This window comes from Protomyctophum bolini (genome assembly GCF_963924005.1).
Source record: "Protomyctophum bolini genome assembly, chromosome: 12".
NCBI classification, from domain to species: domain Eukaryota; kingdom Metazoa; phylum Chordata; class Actinopteri; order Myctophiformes; family Myctophidae; genus Protomyctophum; species Protomyctophum bolini.
Window position 1 is genome coordinate 23,564,663 of NC_137873.1, and position 26,322 is coordinate 23,590,984.

Consider the following 26,322-nt stretch of genomic DNA (forward strand, 5'->3'; position numbering starts at 1 on the left):
ATGCATGCGTGCACATGAATACACACGCCTACAGAATGAGCACATATTAAAAGCACACATAGCCTTAGATATGCAAACACACCAGCACACGTATGCATACACAGCATACTACACCCATCACCACCTCCACATCTCTCTCTGCACTGTGGCTGATGAGGTGGTGGGATCGAGCTGAGCTGAATGAATATCAGTGTTTCTGAATTATTTACAGCCATGTACTTTGGGAGTAGAAAGGCAGAATCAGAGATCACTGTGACTGCGTGTGTTAAAAAAAAAAAAAGATGGAATCTGATATGCTTCTCTGCCTGCGTCAGAGTCAGCCGGAGAAATCAAATGGAATTCAAAATGGACGGCTAGAATAGATACAGTTGCCAGGAAGTCTCTAAACTTGCAGTTCTCACTGATTGACGTATTTGTCACAGTCTGCTTCGGTGCATCCGTTTTGAATGCCATCAATGCATTGAAAGGGACAAAAGGACGTTTAATCGGAGCATTGAATGCTCTCAGTAGCCGTCTACTGACCTACCAAGATCTCAGTAGGCTGCATTCTGTGCGGTCGATCACGGCTACTGTTTTGACAGAGACGACGCGCGTTGTCAACTGACTACATGGTCGGTTAAGACTGATATGAGTTTAGGGGACTTACGTGGCTGGTTAAAACTGATATGAGGTTAGGGGGACTTACGTGGCTGGTTAAAACTGATATGAGGTTAGGGGGACTTATGTGGCCGGTTAAAACTGATATGAGGTTAGGGGACTTGCGTGGCCAGTTAAGACTGAGGTTAGGGTTAGATTTAGTGTTTGGGTTAGTAATGTCGGACGGACAACACACGTCGTCGTTGTCCAAACAGTAGCCGTGATCAATGCACAGAATACAGCCTATTGAATTTCTCCAAAACGTCACAATATAACATTTTGCGCTGGAGACGTTTGCGGTAGGTCAGTAGACTAGACGTGTCTACTGCAGCATTCAATGCTCTGATTAAACGTGATGTTGTCCCTTTCAATGCATTGATTGATGGCATTCGAATCCGCTATTCTTGTCTCTCCTCTCCAGACTACTTTCCTTCAGCTCCACAGAGCTGCCATACTCTAGCTGTCCACCAGATGTCCTCTGAGGTTCCCACCTTTCCCAGTCACCTATCTACACACATGTTCCCACTGCTCTCATCAGCCCTGCAGTTACCTCGCCAAATGATTAGGGTTCAAGTGATTAACCACTCACTTGAACCCCGACCAACAAGTCCGACATCACTATTCTGGGGGAACATTCTCCTCAATAGCCGATCTGCAACCTCACAACGTGTCACGATGCTGTGAGCTTCTACTGTAGGTTGAAAAAAGTATAGCGTCAACTCAGGTCTGTTTTACTATAGAATGGAGGGTTTAAGTGGTTAACTGGACCGTTGCCACAGATTGTCAAGTGTTGTTACCTAGTGCTTCATGTTTTAGCTCCCTATAGCCTCTGTTTGTTCTAGTGCTTCATGTTTTGACTTTTCCCATGTTACTTGTTTACAAATGGAAGAGATAGCACGTAGGGAGGAGACGATTGCTTGAAGGTATCCTTCTTTACGAGTTAAAACCGAGTTGGGTGAACTCTCATTGAACTCATGTGCTTCATGAACATACAGTAAAGACTTAAACCGGTAACTTCAGTAGGGTTAATTCTCTGGTCAACATTGTCTCACCCCCAAAAGGCATATTATTGTATATTGACCAAACGTCAACAGGGAGGTGGGGTTGGCAGAAAAGTATGACATTTGGGGAATATAATGATTTAAGAATTCATAACTCGGTGACTCACTGAGTCAGCTCAAGCGGACTTAGCAACATTCGGCACAACGACTTGCTCGCCTACGCTCGCTACGCTCAAGTCTGCTTGAGACAGCGCTGATCCGTCGTTTTAATTGTTTTTTGGTCGGACCGCCAAAAACGCATCTACGGAAGTCCCGAAAAGGAATATTGTGACAATATGAGTCACAATATGAGGTGGGTGAGACAGACAGTGTTGTTCTGGTAGGACAGAAAACCAGTAGCTATAGGGTTCCTTGTAGGACAGAAGAGTTGCAGGGTGACTAGGGTTGAGGAGTGCTGCTCTGATATTTATTTAGAATGTCCAGAGAGCCTCTAATTGTCCTCTAATTGAGCTCATTATTTTGATATACCGGTACATCACTTGTGCCCGGCCTAAATCAATTCTACCGGAAAGGATAACACACATTTAGAGTGTAGTTCACACCTGTCTCTCTCCTGCGTGAAAAAACAGGCTGTCTGCCGGTGTAATTACTGCTCAAGACTTCGAGACGGTCGATAGGCTAGCCTTTTAGCTGATTAAATATTGACAGTAGTGAAGGTTTAACATAGACTGAATGTAGCTAACACTCTAGTTTAGAAATTGCAAATTAGGGACCACAGGTTGGTTTTTTGTGTGTGCGCTGTGCATGTGTGATGTGTGTGTGTGTGTGTGTGTGTGTGTGTGTGTGTGTGTGTGTGTGTGTGTGTGTGTGTGTGTGCGTGCGTGCTCAGTGTGAGATGTTGGCCACGAGTTGTTTGTTACCCCTCTGCCTCACAAAATGTGGGAAATCATTATTCATCTTGTTTCCGCTGCACTCTTCCATCTTTTATGCTCTCTCGACGGGATCCGTTTCTTCCCTTGTTGTGTGCATGCACTCAATTCCCAAAGTGCACATTGGCAGCTTCTGTCATTGCCATTCATCTGGTTTCCGTGGTACGACATTTCTTTATACAATCTCTTTTATTCTTCACCCTATGTACTGCCCGTCTCTGCTGGGATAGTGAAGCCGGAAATATTCAGAACTTAGTTGTGAGTGACACACCACCACAAATAGATCTACATGCTCACAATGCATCACTCTACGATGTGCTGTGAGCTTGTAGATCTGCTATTTCCGGTGTGCGACACCACACACAGCAAAGTATATCAAGCCCTTGAGTGTCTTGTTGATTTTCAAACATCTAGCGATTTGAATGCAACATGCTTGCTTTTCCCTTCTTGGTATAAGCCGGTGCACACAGAGATTTGGCTCAAGCCGCTATGCAAATGAACCGACGCCAGGAAATGCAGCCGCAATCAAAAGGGTCTCTTTCGGATAAATGATGAACAGCACACAAAAACTGAGCGCTTTCATTTTCTTTTTCATGGTGTCCTGTTGCAGCCAGGTATACTACTGCAGTGATTTCTGCCAGCAACCTTTTGAAAAATACACATCCCCCAAACTATATGGAGCAGCTCCAATTGTAATCGCTGTCATGGGGCAAGGGAGAAAAGGATCTTGGCAAAACAACAACTTGGGGGATTTTTAACCACATGAACCATAGCGTCCCTATTCTAGGGTTGAACATTCGGCGAGAATTACAGATGTACAAGACCCACAATGCATCACAAGACGACGTGTTGTTTGAGTTTGTAGACTGGCTATTTTCGGCAGAGATTTGTTGGGTTTAAGTGTTTAATTAAAATAATTGAAAGTTATCGCCAGTAAGTCCAATAGCCCAATATTATCAATCATCAGTCATCAAATAAGTAAATGAAGTGTTAAAATTAGAAAAAGTGTGTAACCAACAATATGATTATCAGAGCTAAAATGTCATTAATGTAGTATTTAAATGAGTATATCTACGAGCTCTACGATGCGTTGTGAGCTTATGAATCATTTTGAAAAAGGATTAGGTGTAGAGGGGAGGGAGCCAAGATATAATAGACCCCTGGAGGACCCTGGTCAACAAAGTTCACCATAGACCAGTACATGTTTATATAAGTATTGTTAAAGAAAGTTATTGTTGCAATGCAAATACAAAGAAGCAATTAAACAGAAAAGGACAACGTTCTCTATTTTGAGGCCAGTAGACGTGTTCTTGGCCATTAACAACCCAGTGCCGCAGTGTTATCTGCTGCTGAACCCATCGATATTGCTGCCAATAAACATGCCCCCAGACTAGAGGTCACAGTCTCAATCCCGAGTGGAAGTCAGTCAGAAGACCCTTGTCAGATGTCAAATACTACACTACAATAGATATGCTTCGGTGTGTTGACAAGATGCATTAGGCTGTCTGTTTTTCTCTCCTACCAGAAATCCTTAAACTACTACTTGTCTGTCCCACCAGAACAATCGCTAATTTGAAACTAGTATAAACTACGGCCTTTACTTTGACACCGTGACCACCACTCTTTCCTCACTGGTGGGAGGGAGCTCTTACTTTGACACCGTGACCCACGTCGTCCAGCAGTGTGTAGTCGATGGGCTTCCTGATGTAGCGCACCGGCCGCTCCATGTTTCCAGGGGCGATGATCTTGTGTGTGCGCGAGGTGTTCTTGTTGGTGGTCAGAATGCCGATCTCTCGCCGTGCCACCTTCTCTTTATGAATGTCCACCGTCTACAGAGGAGGGAATGGTGTGAGAGAGGGAGAGAGAGAGAGAGAGATATCAATGTTGAATGTTTTAACCGCTTTCCTACCAACGTGATAGATATACAGTAAGGTAGAAATAATAGGGTAGGTATAATGTAAAAGTACCATACTATTAATTAATCTAGTAATCACTAGGAACACAATGGAAATAAGCTCTTGGGCTTTTTTGTGTAATCCTTTTGACTACTAGTGTGTGCAATCAGATGTTTGTACACATAGATTTTCCAAGCAGGTAAACGGGTAAAAAAAAAAAAAAAGATAGATAAAAAAAGTAAGATAGTCATGCATAAAAGCAGCATAATTTGCCTTAACGTTATAATGAAAGTTATAATCAAGCAGTGCCCACAACGAGGAAGATCTACTACTGGTCTGACCAATCTGATACTGTATTCATTTACTAGGCCTGTTTTGTACGGAATGGAGAGGACGTTGTCTGCATTTAAAAAAATCTATCCGCAGTGTATCCAAACCAGAAACCATGGATAACAATTGTGATCAAGCTGCTTTCAACGCAGATGCCTCTGGAGACAAAGCAGAGTAGGGCGAAAAAAGCCTGTTACAATCTCTGCAGAGCGACCACAGCAGCCAAACAGGATTATAGCAAGACGATTGAGACACAGTTAAGTGATAATGGCCCATGCAGGGCCCATACATTATATCTGACTATAAAGGGATACAAACTGACATCCCAGGTTGTGTGATCAGAGCGTGCAGCTGGCTGGTGTTGTTCATGGACATATTCAACTCTCTCTTTCCCTGTGTGTACTGGCCTCCTGCTTCCTTTATCACAAGTAAGACGCGCAAACGCAGCTCGTAAATTGCAATAACAACAATTAGAATAAATTACGAATTATTGAGAAGTGTGTGGTACTGTAAAATTATAACGGGTCATTATTATGAAATGTTCCCCAGTACATTTTGAATACCGGACTTGAGTATTTCTACAATAGGGTATTGATACTTTTACCTAAGTAAAACATCTCTGAGTACGTGACCGTCTTCCATCACTGCTAACAGCAAACCCCAAACCAACGAGCCAGTGTCAGGTCCACCTGAGGAGGCCAGTCCATTAACCCTCTTGGAGGCTGACGTGAGCAGAGCCTTCAAGCGGGTGAACACCTGTAAGGGCCAGGCCGCATCCTCCAAGCATGTGGACCATTGTTTATATTTGTATTTAAACACTTCCCACACAAGAGCACCCAAAAGTGAACACATTATATCACGCACGCACGCACTGAGAGGTTGAGTACAGATTAGTTAAATCAACTGTAGTTTATTGTGTAGTCTGTCTGTCTGTTCGTCCGTCCGTCTAGTAGTATACCCTCCCTGTCCTGCAGGCCTTTACCCTGGGGAGCATTTGGCGAAGCCCTCCTTTCCACCCACACTCAATTAAACGCATCTCATCTCCAACTGTCCGCTCATGGTGGCTGAAATGACAGCAGCTCACAGCGGGCTCCACCCCCAGACAGACCTTCCTCCACCCAGGAGAGACTCATGATTCATGAATGATAGATGGGACTTTGAGAGATGGATGGAAGGATTGGGTGATTGGATGGATGGATGAAAGGAGGTGAAGGAATGAGGGAGGACAGGCGAATGAGGCTCTGGACAATGAGGTCATACTTGTGTTCATAGGGATGGAGAAGGGGTGTACGTTCACGCTTGAGTGGAAACCACTCTATTGTTCCGACGTTGCCCTTAATTTTTCAAGTTTGTGTGTGTGTGTGTGCGCGCGCGCATGTGTGTGACATCCACAGCAATAAGGTCACACTTCAGTCAATCATCAAAGCAGGCCAGCTCGCTCTGCCAGCCCCAACCACCACCAGAGCTCCAGAATTGGTCTCGCTCTGGATTGCTGAGACACTGCCAGTGTCACTGTGGGCCGCTGAGAGAAATGCTCACATTTTACACTTCTCACACACGTGAGATATGATATATGATATGATATATGATATATATATATATATGATATGATATATGATATATATATATATATATATATATATATATATATATATATATGTGTATGTGCAGTGTACACAGCAGCTACAAGCAACGACCTGCTTTTGGGAGAGGAAACCGAAACGGTCACGCCTAGCTGTAGCTGGGAACTGACAAAGACAGACCCGCCTATTTCCTGTCAGAGATAGGCGGGTAAAACTTGAGAGAGGAGAGAGACGAGGGAGATGCAGCGACAGATGAGAGATGGTAGGATAAAAGAAGAAAAAAGAGAGGAGAGGCAGATTATGTAGAGTGGCAGAGAGTGACGTGAAAGACGAGTGTGAACTTCTCTCTCTCTATCATCACATCAGACGTACGTAATGCACACTTCCTTCCAGGGTGGGGATCATCATAGTTACAGTGTGTTGCAATTCACCCTGCCACTGACACTGCATTTAACCTTTAATAAGTTTCCTGTGTTATTTTCCCCATAACCTATAACAGGAATGATATCACACACCACAGGGTTAAAGTTTGAATTATTATTTGCTCAAGCAGAGCGTGCAAGTAATGTTATCAGTCAGGTGCGTATATCCCATGACGTGATGAAGATGCACCAATGTCCCTTAGCAGCAAAAGATATGACGTCATATGCTGGCATGGGACATACGGAAGCAGACCGTGCAGGTATGTTTTCCGCATATATCCCATGACGTGATGAAGATATGTACCAATGCCAGGGTATAATTGGTTTACGATGGTGACGTAATGATGATATGTTTCAGTGTCGGGAGGATTAAAGGTAATGCCCCTATGTATATACATGTATGTAATCTGACACCACTGCCATAACAGGCATAAGTACCGGTAATCATTACCATACTTCAAAATACTACATTTTTTTCCTCCAAAAGCAAGGTATGTAGCAAATAGCTAAACCTAATAATTCAATATTGCAAACGTTCTTTCACACAGAGGCTGAGATTTGAAAGTTTGTAGCTGTCTACAGTACTTGCACGCTCTGCTTGCGCACTAGTAAGTAGGCACTCGACAGAGTGCAGTTCTAGTTACTTACTGCAATCAGCTGGGTATGGTATGTGTGTGTGTGTGTGTGTGTGTGTGTGTGTGTGTGTGTGTGTGTGTACATACATACTGTACGTACTATGTATGTATGTCGGGGTATGTATGCGGTGTCCTCTCTTGTTTAAGACCGTAGCCCAATCAGTTACCAGCATCTCTGGCAACGTCATTATGTCATCATTACAATATATCATAATATATCAGGGGTTTTTTGGGAAGCGGTGATGCCAGTGGTGTGCACACCTCATGCACTCTGCTTGTCTACAAGTGCGTACAGAGAGAGAGAGAGAGAGAGAGAGAGAGAGACACACACACACAGACTCAAGGTTCTGTCTTATGCAAGTCTGTCTCTCTTCATAACGTTTAAGTACTGCTCTCATTTCTCTCTCTCTCTCTCTCTCTCTCTCCATCCAATTTTCGTAATGTCTTTACATTAACAAACATCTGGTTGAAACTGACGCCTTCTACCATATGTGTGTAGGAACAGATGGTTGAGCAGGATGGACAGCATGTTTGTTAACTGCTGGAGCTGTGGTTTGGGCTCAGCAAATCTGCACTGATCAAGGCTGGAGCTGACGAGCTGTACTAGTAGTAGGTGTTAGAATTTCACAACAATTTCTCTTGGGCTGGAGGAGCGTTGCTGCGGCAGACGGTGCAGCATCTAAAACAGGATGATGGCCAGGCCGCAGGGTTTCCCCAGGGCTTCACTGCCAAGGCCTTAGGCAAGTATTATTGTCAGGCTGAGAAAATTCCCACAAAATGTAATATTTCATTGTATTCGTGAGTTTAATGTGGACCAAACTGTCACCTGAGTATCCACAGTTGGATACAGTGGTTAACAACCATGACTTCTCCGGGCCAAAATGTGTCACTAAATCGGTATGTCAGTAATGTATCTAACTGTGTGCGAAATACTCCTATGCAAGTCTTTTGTTAACATTTCTAAATTCTAGTGTCAGTGTCAGACTGGACATTTACATTCACCGTGCATCACTGTTCATCTTAGCAAAGCCAACCGTAGCAAGTGAGCCTATTTTGAGTAATAAAAATGATTATAATGAAAAGGCAGATTATTGGGACTGTTATTAACAAAGATACAACAGAAAAATGTTCACTTTAAGTTTTTAAGTTATACCCTGCCCAAAGCACCCAGAAGCCCCTATGCTTTTCGCATGCCTCCTCCACCCCATTCACCTCCATATTGCTCTTTTCTGCCGCGCCGACGACCCACAAACGACCTACTCGCCAAAGACACCTGGGTCAGCAACCCTCCCGGAACCTAAGCCCCTTCCCCTTGTCCATTCTTATTCATTCAATAAACATGTAACCTTTTTCAAATGTGTGGTTCTTGACTCGTGGATTAAAAGCATCACTCCAGCATGTCACTATTGGAAGGGCAGCAGTCTACAATACAACCAGTAACAAGTGGTAGAAAACCTTCTAAAGTCCTTAAATACTATAGCAGGATGGCTAATCCAAAACATCACCTAAACATAATCTGACAGCACAGGGGTTATTTTATTTCTAAATCCTCACAAGTAATATATGTGTAGTGTATAACACAGCCTACAGTCCATAAGTGTGGTAGGACAGGTTTATCTTGACCTGACAGGACTCAGAGCTCAATGGGTCACCAACCATACAAATGAGTAAAACAATGAATGGATGAATCATAGTGGTGCTTAGAGATGAAGGGAGGGGCCGTGACTAATGGATTAATGTTGTAATGTTTTGTGTCACATTACAATCAGAATGAAGCACTTCCCTTTCATTTGCCATGACACTGACAAGAAGCTGGAGTGGAATACAAAAGCCCTTTCTCTTGGGAGTCATTGAATACAACCAAATACCAGTAAATGAACTAAGTTTAATTATAATGTTTTACTTTACTGGAGTATTTTCAATTTTCATTCACTTTACTTCTACTTCACTACATCTCTGAGGCAAATATTGCACTTTTGAGTTTTTACTCCACTACAATTATTTGGTGGAAACGTTAATTACTAGTTACTTAAGCTTGTAGATCTGTTATTTTCAAAGGATTTTACACATTGTATATAATGAAACTTGTGATATGGGGCCTTCTGCATAATGAGTACTTTGAATTCTGGTATACCTTAAGTATATTTTGATGCCAATACTTTTGTACTTGTACACAAGTAAAAGAGGAGGTGGTTCAGAGCAGGGGTGCTATCACAGGAGGAAACTTGGATTTGGGGCAATAACCTGACTAGCAGTGCCATTTGGGTATTTGATCCTTCTCAAATTCTAGCAAAATTAATGAGCACAATTTTGCATAAGCCCTGACAGAAAGAAGGGCGACTCATGGATTAGTGCATGATGTAATGACCTTTTACAATATTACTCTCTAAGCAGCACATTTCCACAGTTCTCAACCACTTTGACTGGCTGCTGTAGCTACCTATAGATTTATTAAAAAGCAACTCATATTTGTCTATGGATCAGTCAAAGAATAATCAAATAATCAAATCCATTCTTTGTAAGGCTACATATACACTAAGATGTATTCATTGTAAAGCAGCATTTTTAATCTGTTCACATGAGAACTTTAGCAGTTTTGTCAGTAATAATCTCCATGATCCATACTACACTACATGCACATCACATTTGACAGACAGACATTAGATTACAAAAGCAGTGGTCGATATTCAAAGACTTTTATATGGACAATCAGCAATTGTGCTGATTTCAAGTCTTGGAATAAAAAGGAATGTATAGTGTTATGTTTATATCCATCAATTAAATAGATTTCCAATAAAGAATACAGTAACTGAGTGCACCTGTCAATGAGAGTGATTTAATTGAGTGATTAAACCTTAGAAGATTGAGCCAGGGAACTGTTTGCACTCTGTCAGAGGAGAGCTGTGGTGGTGAGAGAGACACTGTGAAATTCATCTGGTTGTTTCTTTGTCTCTGCCTTGAAACTGCATGCAGTGTGGTGAAGATTTTCCTTGGGAACGGCACAAAGTTGCACAATGTAAAACAAAATTCTACCAGGTCCCACTCCATATTTATACGTACCCCGCCGCTAGGGGACGCTAGGGGACTTTATCACCCAGGTACGTATATATAATTATATACGGACCCCAACGTATACTCTGTGTATATAATGGTTGAGCCCCACGGCATTGGTCCAGTTGTTATCACCACCAGCTATGGGACGTAAAATCTGATCACAGTTTAAATCGGTTACGAGCAGGATTTTCAAAAGTCGGAATCCAGCAGAGCTGTCCTTGCTGGATCTTCTGCTCTAAAGAGTGTGTGCTTGTGCCAATGTTACTAAAGTGTGTGTGTTGAGTGTGTGTGTGTGGGGCGGGCAAACTCCTTCTCTTAAAGTGAATGTGGATGGTGGCACTGGGAACTTCATAAATGCTAATAGCTAGCCGACAGAGAAAGAATTAAGAAGTCTCTAGTTTTCCTCTCCTCTTTTATTGTTTTAAGTCAATGTCTAAAACCTGCACGCTCAGAATAAGAGCAGACAAACGGACCAGAGATGCCGGCTTCAAACGAGAGCCGTGGGATAATGACGGCGCAACGTATCCACAGGAGTGCCGAACCAGTATAGCCCATATGAGAAACGAGGACAGACAGGATTAGGAATGAGGGTATTAGAGAGATAGCCCAGGTGGGGCGGTTTGCAAGGAGAGTAAGGGGGGCGAGGTTGAGTTGGATTGGACATGTGCAGACTGCGGAGGAGTGATGAGTGATGGGTATTAATGGGAGAAGAATGTGGAAGATGGATCTGCTAGAGGAAGAGGAGGTTTATGGAGGCTGGGAGAGAGGACATGGTGGCTTGGGTGAAGAAGATGCTGAGAACAGGAAGAGATGGAAATGGATAATCCATGGTGGCAACCTCTAATGGGAAATAGCTGAAATAAGAAGAATTGACCTGGCTCCTTTAATCACTTGAATCCCTAAACAGTTAATTGACCGGTCTATACTAGGCCCTCTCCTTTTGACACTTTACACCAACGATCTCTACACCTAAAATAGCCAATCTACAACTTCACAATGTGTTGCATTGAGAGCTTGTAGATCAGCTATTTTTGCAGAATGTGCCGTTTGTACCCCCATTATAACATGCCCAGAATAGGGATACTAGTGTGATGTGGTTAGAGTTTCCCTCTTAAAACACTGATCATAAAAACTTTTGACAGTCTAACATGTCATTAGTGGAAGGAAATATAGAAGCACAGAAACCAATTTGCCTCAATGTGTGATAATAACAGTGTCATTTAGCACCATCACCAGGGGTAAGATCCAAGTAAGAAAAGATATTGGCCGCCGCCTCACCATCCCTGAGGATCAATAGCTAGCAGTCTCTCTCTCTCTCTCTCTATCTGTGCGTCTCTCTCTCTTACAGCCGTCTGTTGTACTGCAGACACACCACTCCATCTCTGCTCGGCAGGCTGAGCGGAGCGGCGTGCTAGCGGTGGATGCTAGGTCAGGGTTTCAGTTCATTTCTGACAGGGCTTAATGAAGCACGTACGATAGAGGACGGGGTCAGCCGCCAACAGACTCACTGCATGGCCGGGAGCAGCACAGACAGAAGCGAGAGAGAGAATGCTGATGAAGCAAGTGGCAGCATATGGGTTGTGAGGGTGGTGATGGGTGTGTGTGTGTGTGTGTGTGTGTGTGTGTTGGGGGGGGGGGGGGATCCAATGTATCTCTATGCCAGTGGTGCGCGACGCATAGCCAGGGGGTCTGCGATAATAATTCAGAATTTATTTTATTTATTTTTTAAATATTTATTTATTTATTTTCTTTTTTTTGCCAGTGAATTATGTTGTGTGATATGTGAGCTTACCATAATCACAGTAATCCTTCATCATATTCCATCGTTCAAGGGCCTTTGGATATAAATGAAACAGTCACTTTCAGTTAGAGTGCTGCAGAGGCTGTGACTGTGACCAGCTGATTAATTTAATTTAATTGATGCATCAGGGAAGGCAATTATGTTTCTGCACTGTCAAATAGGTCTACATAAGATAGCATCTTAAATAAATGTTGTGAAAATGTGTTGTGTTGTTGTTGTTTGATTGAAAAGTTTTAATACAAATAGTTCCAATGGCATCTAAATGTAAGGTTGCAAATATGCTTATCAGTGTTGTGAGGATGAGGGGGTACCTGGAAACAGTTCTTCTCCCCAAGGGGTACCTGGGCCAAAAACGTTTGGGAACCCCTGCTCTATATGCCATCAAAACCTGCAAATGTGCGTTTTGGTATTGAGACACAATGTATTTGTATTTATTAAAACATTTTCATGAGCATCTATGCCTCCCAATAATATGAATATATGTTAATAACACAGTTATCTAAATGACAGAAACTGACACTCCAGTCTTTATATAGTTCATAGTTCATATTCATATTAATAACAGAAATCACACCTGTGTGAACTGTGAAGTGAGGGGCGCTCGCTCTTCATCATCATTCATCACCAGGCATACATGATCTTATTCTGGCCAATCACAATTTGCGTCCTCACTTTTCCGTCTTCACTTTTTTGTCCTCACTTTTTAGCCTCAATATGTACTTTGTTCAGCCAATCAAATCATCACTATGGGGTGCTCAGCCAATCAAAGCATCGCTATGGGGTACATACAAACACACAACGCTGGGCATAGGAGGGGCTAGCGCGCCCCCTCAAAAACAGAGAGAGCAGATGATTGATGAATAAATGTGTGCCTTATACTGTTGAATGATGTGACAATTCTATTCTTTTTGACATATCGATCAACAATACTGATTTTGGACCCGTCCCTCGTGTGTATGGAGGTGCAGGTATATCACAGGTATATCAGTATGCGTACCTGGGAGATGTGGTTGATGGAGGACTCCATGCGTCGTAGCTGCGAGGCCTGGATGTCGAGTAGCTGCAGTACATTGTTGGCTAAGGCATTGATCTGGTACGCCACGCTGGCCAGAGACTGGGTGGTATAGGCCTTGGTCTCCTCCAGGGCCTTCCTCTTGTCCTGGGCCTGACAGGAGAGGAGAGGAGCGGAGCAGCACAGTGTTCATTTCATAGACTGAAACTATAACTCAAAATGTTCGTCAAATACCCCTTTTTTACTGACAAAAACTAAATAAAACTATAAAAATAAATATATTGACAATTTTGTCAACAAATAAAAACTAGAAAAATAATATTAGGGAGAGGCTATAGTGGAGAAGAGATCCAGTAGAACTGTTTGGTTGCGCTCTGAAAATAGCAGATCTATACGCTCACACATTGTAAGCATGTAGATTGGCTGAATGTTCAGCATTCAACCAAGTGTAAAATCAGCCATCACGACACCATGAAGGCCTGACAAAATACTGTAGATTTAGTCAACTAACAATCATAAAAAATAGACTAAAACATAACTAAAACTTTTCAGATGACTAAAACAAAATTACATTTTATTCACAAGACTATGACTAAACTAGATCACAATAAGCTGTCAAAGTTAACACTGGAGTGGGGAAGAGATGAGAAGATAGGGATAGAAGGTGTATGGGTAGTTTGGGTACATGCATGAGATGGAGGAGAGGTACAGTATATATAAATGTTGTGGCTGTTTATTTGTGCACATGGAAAACTACATTATTCATGTTTTACTTCCTTCACGCCATTTGTGTGATTACATTATTATTCCATATTCACAGATAATGATAATAATAATGATATTGAGGTAATGTCATGGCTCATATTATAGGCAGAGCCCTAAAATGCTCTCTTAAAAATGTAAGGTTAATTTAATGATGTCAAACTAACCCCGTCATTAAAATCCTCTGTAAGTGCTGTGTGAATGTCAAGTAGCTCTTTTTGAGGGAAATCAAGGTCTTCTCTGTTTGAAAGTGAAACTTTTATATTTGCCAGTTGATATGAAATATAAAAATTAAATTATGTTAAAATAATTATTGATCAAACTTAATTGCGGCAACATTCAATATTGTCTTGATAGCATCACTTTTTGTGCCATGGTTGTGTGTGTGTGTGTGTGTGTGTGTGTGTGTGTGTGTGCGCGTGTGTGTGTGTGTGTGTGTGTGTGTGTGTGTGTGTGTGTGTCAGTCTGGCATACCCAGTACCCATTGGACCAATAACTAAATAAGCCAAATGTATTGTGCACGCTGTTGCTGCCAATCTTTCACATATTGTGAATATTGTTTTTCTGGTAATTATTCAACATTTCGGGAATTCATAATCACCACCCCTCGATATTTGGAGGTAAAATAAGTATCTCAAATATAAAATGTATCATATTGTTTGTTAAGATCATTATATCATACTGGTGAATATGTTATATTGCCTGGCACTCTGTCCAGCCACATGTCCCCATTAGACCTGTGAATGACCAGAGTTCACCCGACTCAGAGGGAAGGACTGTTTGGAATGCGAAGCAGCCCAGGGATTTAGACAACAATGATTTTTCCCGATGACTCAGATGGATAATGTGGGACAGGTGCATTGTGGGAGGTCGGCTGGCATCCAAGAATACTGGGGGCATTCCATAAGAGCCAAATCCATATGCCAACTGCAGGAACCATCTGTTTCAGGATGCTTTTAATAACCTTATATTTACATATTTACACACACACACACACACACACACACACACACACACACACACACACACTAAGGCTGTCCCCAAACATTCAAGGTTCGAATGTTCGCTCATTAGGGTTGGCACTCAAATCTTAATTAATTGGTTCGAACAATTAGTTTTTTCTTTTTTTTAATAAAAATAAATAAATAAATAAATAAAATATTTATTAACTCGAAAATATATCTCGGCGAGAATGTTATATACTGTATGTTAAAAAGTAAGTTTCTCTGCATTCCTGTCAGAAGTTATGTCTATCTCCTTGTTGTGCTGTCCCTCTCCAAAATCCCCTGTGCGCATTCATTTGTTGATGGGCCTGCAGCCAATCAGCAACAAACACACACCCACACACACACACCCACTTTGGTTAAACATGCTAACACTTCATCTTCAATATAAAATTGGTATAGTCACAAACGCACAATACAATGTTGGGCTTAAACTTCATTCAAAGCTGAAGGGAAAACATATTTCAAAAGTTGGGGGAAAATGTATATATTAAAAATGTAAGTGTAACCCAGCCAACATGGCAACCCGCAAATGGCAACCCATGTCAACTGTCAATCAAGGCAGTATAAAGGTGACATCAGTTCCTACACTCCGGCCCACTTCCACCTATGCAAGATGGCTAAAATGTTTGGCAGCAGCATGGCACTGGCAGCAACAGCAGGTTCCTGTTCACTGTGACAATCCTTGGCTACTATTCGGTGAGTCATAGGCTTGGTGTCATTAACTTGGATCAACTGGTTAACTGTTTGTTTATTTTGAAAGCATTTGATTTATGTTTGAACTTTTGGTTTAATAATTAATATTGATGTATTCTATTATAATATATATATATATATATATATATATATATATATATATATATATATATATGTCATGTTAAATAATTATATATATTATAAAATAATGGGGGAGGGATGATAAGTTGTAAAATATGGGTTGTGGGGGCTGACAATGACAAGGCTATACAGCCACATGTGTTTCTAATGTGATGTAGGCCTACATAACACTAATGACACTTATCTTTTCTCTTCATGTAATTCCAGAATATGAAGAGTCTACTACAGTGGTGTAGGCAGCACCAAGCCCTGGACCCTGAGACGAGCCATGTCCGTGGGCCCCACAGCCCCACCAATTTAGGCTTCCGAGGACCCCCACCCTGGAGCCCATGTGAAGTGTCCCAGACCGATGCCCCCCTCCCTGCACAAGACATTGAGGTAGGAACTGTACGCTATAGCTGCTGCTGGGAAGAGCTGCTGCGCAGTGAGTACAAATCTTGTTTATTGTCCTTTGCTGTCGCTGGTGTGGTTCTGCAGGGTACTGATGGTGTTGCTCTCGTTTGCGTTTGCGTTCCGGCTTCCTGCGGTTGCGTCGCGTCGAGCTGCCTGCTGTTGCACTTGTTTGCGTTGCGTCTTTTGCGTCGACTGCCACAATTTCGTCCGGTTCTGTCATTTCACCTAACTTGTGGACACTGCCTGTCATCTGCAGAAGAACGTGATGGTTCACGGTAAGTATCTGTTTTTGTATTCTTTGCTGCTGGTAGGGTAGGGCTGGTAGGGTAGGGCTCCTACTCCTAGGGTAGGTTTTTGCGTTGCGTCGCAAACTAAGCACTTTGGCACAGGCATGGAGCTCCTGGTTTACTGGGATGGGGTTCAATTCCCTGCTGTGCCCTGGGCCTGCTTACATTTAATCTGTTAACAGGCATCCTTTTGCACAATAGAGCGTCGCAGTCCCTCCCCCTTTCAGAACGACGAGTGGCCCAGGAAATTATTCTCCATTTTCATTTTCTCCATAGGCATTTCAAAACTTAAAGACCTTTAAGCGTCGTACGAAGCCAACTCTTGTCGTGACACACAATATTTTGGACCAAATAATTACAAAGAAGAACAAAACGTGTTGTAACGTGCCGTTTTATCTACTTTCTAATTCTTTGTTTGGCCCGAAAAATTGTGTTTGTCATGATTGGTCCGAATGTTCACTCGAAAATTCCTGCCGAAGTTCGAGTCCTAAAATAAGGGCTAGGGTACAGCCTTAACACACACACACACAAATTCTGGCAGCATATCACAGAAACCAAAATTGACTAAACGCCTGTGCTATTATCATAATTGTATTATCTTATCATCACCCAATGTACACACACGCACACGTCACACACACACACACTTTAGCAGAGCATGTCAATTAGCTGCTCAATTTAACCCAATTACAGAAAACTTTGTATCAGTATCACAAAAACATTACATCCAACATTTCTTTCTGGTTGATCAAGAAGGCATAGGCTGAAGCTCAAAGCTTATTTATGCCTATCCTATCCTTTATACATGTCAGTTTACAATATTTGAAAATTACTATTTGCATTGCACATGTACACACAAACGTGTAGCGCCGAGCGAGTATATAAGATATCTCTGCTGTCGGGAGGAAACCTCATAACTCCAAAATGTTCATTTTTCAGGAAATGAAAAATATAATTTTCAGGAAATAAAAAAAACCTTATATATTTTTAAACAAAGCAATACAGCCTCGTCAAAGTTGGTGTTGTGACTTTATATATTGTCAATTACTTCCACGAGACGGGGAGTTAGTTGCTTTAGCAGACATTTTGAGGGTCCAATGGAGTTAATGGGTTTTGTCCATTGGTTCAATATTTTCGAAACAACACACAGACGTAAAGGGTGCACTGATTTATGCCAAAGAAAATCAAAAACCTCAAATTGAGTTATGACTCAGGTTTCCTCCCGACAGCAACGATATATTGAATGTATTCCACCAAAATCCCCTCACGTTTTATTTTATTGTCTCCTTTATTTTGTAATGTATTGTGCAATAGATCGTTTTGGGAGCTTATGGAATGTTATTTTAATTTGGAGTCTTCACACTTCCTCCTGCATCTACCTGGGTTCTGTTCTCCCTCTGTGAGGAGGTCGGTTTGTTCTCTGCTCTTGGTAGATTTTGGTTCAAATGTTGTTTAAGAGTACTTAACCTAACTTTATGAATATATGGCAGCCGCTGATAGATTACTTGCCCAGGGATCTATCTAATGTGATTTATAAAGGAAGTGATTCATTGGATTGGAGAGCCCCAGCTGTACTCTTGCAATTTGCCTTCTGATGTGCCCATGTGTGTTGTGTATGTATAAATATGTGTATATATTTGTATTTATATATTTTTCCATAATGAATAACTGACTGTATTGTGTATGTGCTGCTCGCCATTTTATTTTTATTTTTTGTTTTATTTTTGTTTTGTTTCTGTGCTTTTTGTTTTTCTTGTCTGTGTTATTGTGCTTATAATTTATACCTTTCTTGATTCATCTTTATGTGAAAACAAAAATTCAATAAAGAGTTGTTTGAAGAACAACAATAAAGAACCAATGTGAAATGAGGTATAATGCACATCGTTATGGTAGTGTACTGGTTATCAGCACTTGTGAGGACTCACGCACACATGCACGCAAGCACGCGCGCACGCACGTCGCACGCACGCACAGTCACACACACACACACACACACACTTCAGAGAGGTAGAGGGGGGCCTGATTGTTGAGGGCTTTGTAGGTGATGGTGAGTATTTTGAAGTCAATTCTGAACTTGACTGGGAACCAGTGGAGTTCATGGAGGACAGGTGTGATGTGGTCCCTGGATCTGGTTCTGGTGAGCAGGCAGGCGGCTGAGTTTTGAACGTACTGTAGTTTTTTGAGAACCTTGGTGGTGACGCCATACAGGAGGCTATTGCAGTAGTCGAGTCTGGATGTGATGAAGGCATGAATGAGTGTCTCAGTGGCAGTGTGTGATAGCATGGGACGAAGGCGGGCGATGTTGCGGAGGTGGAAAAAGGCGGTTTTTGTGATCTGGTTGACATGGGGCTGGAAGGAGAGGGTGGGGTCAAGGATGACAAGAAAGACGAGAAGTTGCGCGAGCGTCGTGAACAGGAGCGGCACGACCTGGTGCAGCAGAAACGGGAAGAACCGAGGTGAATATTTAAATTCAAGTCTGAACGCACCTTAAGGGTCCAGACTTAAATTAACACTGTGGATTTTACAGTGTAATAGATTGGGGTCCCAAAAAACATAAATAAATAAAATAATGTGTTTAGGCCTGTCACAAAGATGCAAAACGATATTATACGATACATCTGATTGAATTTTTTAATTACCATCCAGATTGGTGTAAATTGCCGATCACTGATCGAGTCATTTGAAGTGAATGCGGTAGATCGATCGAAGCACCTCTAGTGTGTAGTCTACACATTGTACAGCTACAGCAGTGATCATCAACTTTATATTGCTTTTATTATATCGCTTATGGCAGCGACCGGCCCTGTGTGTAGAGTCACCTGCCTGATACCTAATAAAATTACCATCACCTCCAATAAAAACGATCCTGCACTGAAATATTCACACAGCTGGTCCACGCACACACGCACGCACTTAGAAGAGCTATTTTTAACACAGAACAATGATTTCAGCAGTAGTCTACTGTGATTAAAGGAGAAGTGTAAGTTGAATCAACCAAGCTTAATTAAAGTGGTCTGAACATTATCTACCATCTAAGTCCAGGGTGAGAAATTTGAATATATCTTCATTATGGATTTATCTTATTCATTCATATCCTCTCTCTCTCTCTCCCTTTTATATGACATTGTTGTAAATAATAGGCTTAAATGGCTTTCATAAGATTCCACTTGGGATCTTTGTTTCTCCATACTTTCTCCATAACTACTCAGTTATTCATCCCAAAATAAAGCAATTACTGAGTCTTAAAAAAGTGTGATAGTCATGAATGAGGGGCATCATGTGAGCAAAAGGGGGATTTGGGGCAGTGTCAACAGCCATGACAAATCTGTATGATTTATGATTACACAAATGCTCCCACCCCCGAAACGAACACACACGCACGCGCGCACACACACACACACACACACACACACACACACACACACACACACACACACACACACACACACACACACACACACACACACACACACACACACACACACACAGGCCTGACCAATCCATTGATAGTTCAATGACTCCCTGCAGCGAACTGGTTTTGTATGCAGGCACCATTCTCAGCTGTCCTTAAGGAGAACAAAATGTTGGATCATGCGTAGACATTCCTTCAAACTTCTGATATTTATTAGCCTAATGTCCACATCAAAGTCCTCCCAAAATACTGCGCAACAAAAAGCAAACTGAAACTAAACAAACATCTAATGTATGATTTGGACTGCAGTACTGCACCTGCAGTAGATCCTTTCTCCATAAACTGTATGATAATTAAGGAGGTTATTGAGGCTACCTGTGCAAAGATAAGCTATAGTCAAAGCAATAAACCCAGGACTAGGCCTGTCACAATTATTACATCTATCTATCTATTTTATTTTTTATTTTTTATAAAACAAGTATTTCTTTATTGATGTTCCAATGTTCAATGCCAAAAACCCAATTCAATATTTATATATCAAGTAAAATCTCATGATTGTGACAAGCCTACCCCAGGCCCAATTCTTACTTTGCATGCAGAAGGACATTCTGTTTAAAATGTCTACATTGCATCAGTATGATGAGTGATGCCAACCCAAACCTCATTCTGTCTAATACCGTTAACGTTTGCCAAGTATAGTGCCCTTAAAAAGTCACACAGTGTTTCATTAGATTACTCTCATATCATGGCCGAGGTCTTATTTGGGACAAGCTGTTTGCATGCATCCTCATATCCCACTCATGAATGTGTTTCATATCATGAAAGAAACAGGTTCTGACTATTGCTATGGAAACTGAACCTATAGTGTGTGAAAATCAATATTGAAGAGGATGAGATGTGTACAGTACAGTATTCTCAGAAAGTAGTCTCACGAGACGCAATAATCAGATATCAATTTTTTTGAAAATAACATATCTACAAGCTTTTGTGAGCTTGTAGATGTTTTCGCTATTTTTGTGTGACACTGTTTTATGACAAAGTATACCCCTGTTACTGGGAGGTCTGGGTTAAATCCTCGGCCGCCAAGTTATGTCAAAGAATGTAGAAATGGCACCCAATCCCTGCTTGGGTATTCACTGGAATCGGGGTAAGTCTCTGCGACATACAAGTGTTGTACATCAAGCTACCTCAAGCTATGGAAACAGCATAAAGCCACATGGCTTGGGAACTGTTGCTTCTAGACATAATGATGACTGAGCAGGTAGAGGTTTCCTGCCATAATATGCTCAACAGCACATTGACACCAAGCATTAATGGATTGCTGCAGTCTGGTCATAGGGAGTCAAACTCAAACCCATGTTGCAGCTACCCAATAGAGCAGCCTGCCAATTGTCCTCACAGTACAATACAGGCTGTACACAACAATGTCTGGGATTAGATCTATTGAATGTGTCTACTGGTCGCATACAGATTCAATCTCACCTAAAGGGTCATTCAGAGTGCTGCCATTTTTCTCTGTTAACTTACCGTATAGTCAATCGTATGACAACAAGTGTCTACAAGCTCACAATGCGATGGACTCTTAGAATCTAGATAACTGTTCCAGAATTAGCTACAAAGCTGAAACGTTTTGCAGATGGGTTCCCAGAGGGCAGGGCAGGAAATAGCCACATGCCAAACAGGTTCACTACCAGTAGCAGGTGAACAACAACACAAATTAACTTCATGAAATAAAATATAATAATAACATCAGAAACAAAGCATTACGCTTGGTCTGGTTTTTAGCAGTGATTTTAGTTATTAAAACTGGTTCAAGTAGAACATTCATTGTCTCATGCAGCTGTGTGTTCAAATGGGTTGGAGCTCTAATAATGAAAGCTGATAAGCCACTTTCTGTGTAACCGTGTTGCACCAAAGATGGCCGTGGTGCCATCTTTGGTTCAACTATACACTACACAATTGCCTCTGGTAAAAGCTCATGTTGGACTGATTTGATCTGAACACAGTATGAGAGTATCTGTTCCTCACATTAACCTACTAACGAAAACCAATATTATCTGCCTTTATATTATAACAGATGTGAATATGTTGTTGAAATGGCTGTATATGTTCAACATGTCAGAGTCTACAGTGGTACAGTACATTACCAGTAAGACGCGCAAACGCGGGAAGCGAACGCAGCTCGTACATATTTGGGTTTTTTTAAGATTTATTTTTAAGTTATTTTTTTAAGTTAAGTTATTTTTAAGTTAAGTTTTTAACTTAGCCATAACCATATAAGGAGTCCCCAAAGCAGCTATACGTCCAAATATGGAGTGTGTTGCATCAATCACAAACAAATCACTCAGCTCCATATATGGGCACAAAGGGGACACACACACACACACACACAGACAGACAGACATGATCTGCTAGGTCTCATAGTAAGTGCTCACTGCGTTCGCAATCACTGCGTTCGCAATTAATAAGCTTTATTTGAGCGATCCAATAGCAGAGTGGTTAGGGCGTATACACAGTACCAAATAGGCTCTAATACCTGACAGCAAGTCCCTGGGTCGATTCCTAGCTGGCCGTTTTGCTGCAGGCCACTCCCATACTCTCTCTATCTCTCTATCTCTGTGTTTTCAGTCTCTCTCCACTGTACTCAAATACAGGCTCAGAAAAGAAATATCTTTGAAAAAAGAAATTCTACTGCAATAAAATAATTAGGTTTAATCTGTGAGAAACATACAGTGGCGTCTCCAGGAATGACATTTTTAGGGAGGCAAAATGTGTTGTCACTTGTGGTCAAAGGCCACAAGTTACAATTATAACCGTATTTTCGTATATACTGTACAGTATAGAGCGTCGCAGTCACAAATCATGACAACACACACAATATTTTGGACCAAACAAATAATTACAAAGAAGAAAAACAACAAAGAAGTGTTGTAACCTGCCGTTTTTTCTACTTTCTAATTCTTTGTTTGGCCCGAAAAATTGTGTTTGTTGTCATGATTTGTCACGACAAGAGTTGGCTTCGTACGACGCTTAAAAGGTCTTTATATAAAATAATTAAGAAATGCCTATGGGAAAAATGCATTGGGATTCATTTCCAGCCATAGCTGACTGGATAGAGGCCACCTGGGAAACAGTGAGTCAAAGAAAAAGAAAGGTCTGCAGTCAGCTGCTGTGAGGCTCCAAACATCACGTTGTAAAGGAAGTCCTAAATAAACTTTTTAAGCTTTGGAGCATGATCCAGTGAGTGTGCAGAGCTACTTTTTCTTGATGGATTCTGACCTTGGCCCAGCACCTGGTTCTAAACAGTCTATGTCATAGACTATGACTATGTGTACCTGAGCAAGACACTTTAACCCCTAACTGGGGAGAAGTAGCACTGCTGGCACTGTCCTGTAGCGCTCATTTGCTGAGGTCGGTTGGGTTATTATCTTGCCAAAGATCTATCATAGCTTCATTATTTCAATAGCCACTCATTCTGGTTGTTAAATCAGTCTATAAACACAGGATGGTGTAACTTGCCTCAAGTCTGGGCTGTAAAAACAATGTCAAGATGAAGTGGATGGCTAGCTGTGCCAAAAAGCTTGACTGATAGCTGTCAATCGGTCGTCAAACCTTCACAGATGAAAGTAATTGATTTTGTTTGGCCCTATAGTTTCTCTGTGGCTGTGAGTACCATCATTCTTCCTGCATTCAATGTAGCACATTTGAGAAGACATATTATGCACTTTGGTTCATTGTAATTCTAACAAATTCTTTATAGTTGAAGAATATTATGTGATCTAGTGTATTGAACAAGAGATAGACAGTAGACACCGTAATTCAAGTTCACTGGGCTGATACCGACACTAAGCCACTCCGACCTACTTACTATGATAACTCACAGGAGTTGATCTTGTTCTATCATGTCTGATTTGCAGATGACAGTGATTAACATTGTACAAATACATCTGAGTTGAGTTTAGTTCAAAGCAGGCACCAAATCGGTGGTCGCCTGTGAGCTAAAACCAAATAGAATGATTGTCAATATATATTTGTATTATCCGTATCCTAGTTGTGAGTTACCTCTGTTATTAGCGTGTCTGCACTGGGAGGGTTGACACTAAAAGGTCATGTTCTTCTGAAACAGGCTGTCAAAACTCAACTCACTATCCAACACACAGACAGACAATAATCCAGATTACAGAAATGTAATCCTTTCTCATGGGGACATTGCAAATCAATAGAGCAGGTCTCGAGGAATCCCGTTTTACCTCTCAGTGAAAGAGTGATACCAATATCTGAGCACGTCCCTAGAAAACGGCACAATATTGTAGTTCTAAATAGGATTTGTGATGACTATGAGGTCTATGAGGAAATAAAACCTGAAGAAAGTATATAATTGATATAAATAACTATTTTTTCTTTTCCCCATTCTCACAGGGCTCTCTCTGGTTAAGTAATGATCTCAGGCTGAAAACTATCCAGATATCTCTCTCTCTCTCGCTGTGTGTGTGTGTGTGTGTGTGTGTGTGTGTGTGTGTGTGTGTGTGTGTGTGTGTGTGTGTGTGTGTGTGTGTGTGTCTCATTCTCTCCATTTGGACGTCTGTCTGTGTGTACAGTAGGCTACATGTGTGAATGGGGCTAAGCAGCATCATGCCATGCAATTACAATGTAACTTTAGGCATTCTCTGCAACACACTCAACATCAAAGTGTCACATCCGCATCGTTGCCACACGGGAGCACAAAGGGGTCCCTGGTGTGTGTGTGTGTGTGTGTGTGTGTGTGTGTGTGTGTGTGTGTGTGTGTGTGTCTGTCTGTCTGTCTGTCTGTCTGTCTGTCTGTCTGTCTGTCTGTCTGTCTGTCTGTCTGTCACAGTGGAACAGCTGAGCTCACAGACAGACACACTATACTCCTCAAACCGCTGGGTGGGTGGGTCGACTCTCTCACCCCAATACTTACATTGTGCATTTCCATGCCCCACAGAAATTATAGGACCTATTTACATCATGTCTACTCTAGACTACCGGTACTTATCTTTTGACTAATAACACTGATTCCACTACTGGATCTTGTCTATGCAAAAAGCTTTACAATAAGTAGGCCTACTGTGCATTTGATTTCATATAAATAAGCACTGAACAGGCTTTATATATGCCAGTGTTGTTCCCAAGCGTAATAGCAGCATAACTACAGCCACTACAACACTGAATCTGCTCAGACAGTAGGCACGTGTAACTACTTGTAATACACACATCCGTGCATATCCTAGTAATTACATGTGTACAATAAACACTGTAGGTGTTTATGTAATGAACGTATGCCTGTGCTGATTAAAAAAATCAGTCTCCAAATGTGAGGCACCGACGAAGAAGACATGATTTCCATAATGAAAACACACCATGTGGCCTAAACACACGTACGGTAGCCGTACGGCACCGACTGCATCTATCTACATAATTAATACCACGTTACGCTATGAATCAGTCTATAAACACTGGATTTGTATATATTTTATGTTTTAGGGACAACACTCAGCACCTATCAAAGAGGTTGCATTCAGTCACAGTGACATAGGCTACCACTGGGTCATAACAACGACACACCCTCCCAGTATAGCAGCCCCCTGTATACAGAGCTTTGTAATATCCCGTGAAATGTGACGCTAAACACGGGTGTGGACACACGCCGGCCGAAATAAAACCGCCCACGGCTGCCATGCGGCTCGAATACTACGTACATTATACACGTAACACGACCATACAGCCAGTATTTTGTTTTATAGTAGGGGGAAATGACCCGTTTCCATGTAGCGGTTTGAGGGTCCCCAGCATTTCCTGTCCCTATGGTTTCTCCACTGACTGGCTGTAGCGTCGCACGTACGACGAAGAAGAGAGACAGACACACACCACACTCACCATTTCCCCAAACCCCAAAACAACGTGTTATTTCTTTACCTGGACATAATTGTTTTCGCAGTATTCCGCGACCTTCGACAGGTTCTGGTAGCTTTCCACGAGAGCTCGTTTGCCGGCCGGAATTTCTTCCTCTAATAGCATTTGTAGCTCTGCCATCTTTACATCCCTGTTCGCCCCTCTCTCCCTCTCTCTCTTCTCCCTATCCTTTCAGCGAGGCGAGGTCTCTCTCTCTCTCTCTCTCTCTCTCTCACTCTCTCTCCTCCCTATCCTTTCAGTGAGAGGCGAGGCGCTGATGCTTTTGGTGTGTGTGTGTGTGTGTGTGTGTGTGTGTGTGCGTGTGTGTGTGTGTGTGCGTGCGGTGAGAATGGGGCACCCCCGCCTGGCACCGTGGCGCCGCTAGGGGCCGCTGTTGTCAAGCCCTTGCGTGCCAAAGA

The 26,322-nt window shown here is 41.9% G+C and overlaps 1 protein-coding gene across 2 annotated transcripts in view; it reads right to left on the reverse strand.

Annotated features, from left to right (window-relative positions):
• Positions 1-26,119, reverse strand: part of LOC308325543 (abl interactor 1-like) — a 48,307-nt gene extending 22,188 nt beyond the window's left edge. For both annotated transcript variants that reach the window (XM_080778069.1, XM_080778068.1), the window contains exons 1-3: positions 25,928-26,119; positions 13,284-13,451; positions 4,219-4,395 (exon numbers count right to left, since the gene is read on the reverse strand). In XM_080778069.1, coding sequence (XP_080634195.1) covers positions 4,219-4,395; positions 13,284-13,451; positions 25,928-26,044 — 462 coding nt within the window. In that variant the 5' untranslated portion in view covers positions 26,045-26,119. The remainder of the gene's footprint in view (positions 1-4,218; positions 4,396-13,283; positions 13,452-25,927) is intronic.
• Positions 26,120-26,322: the final 203 nt, after the last annotated feature.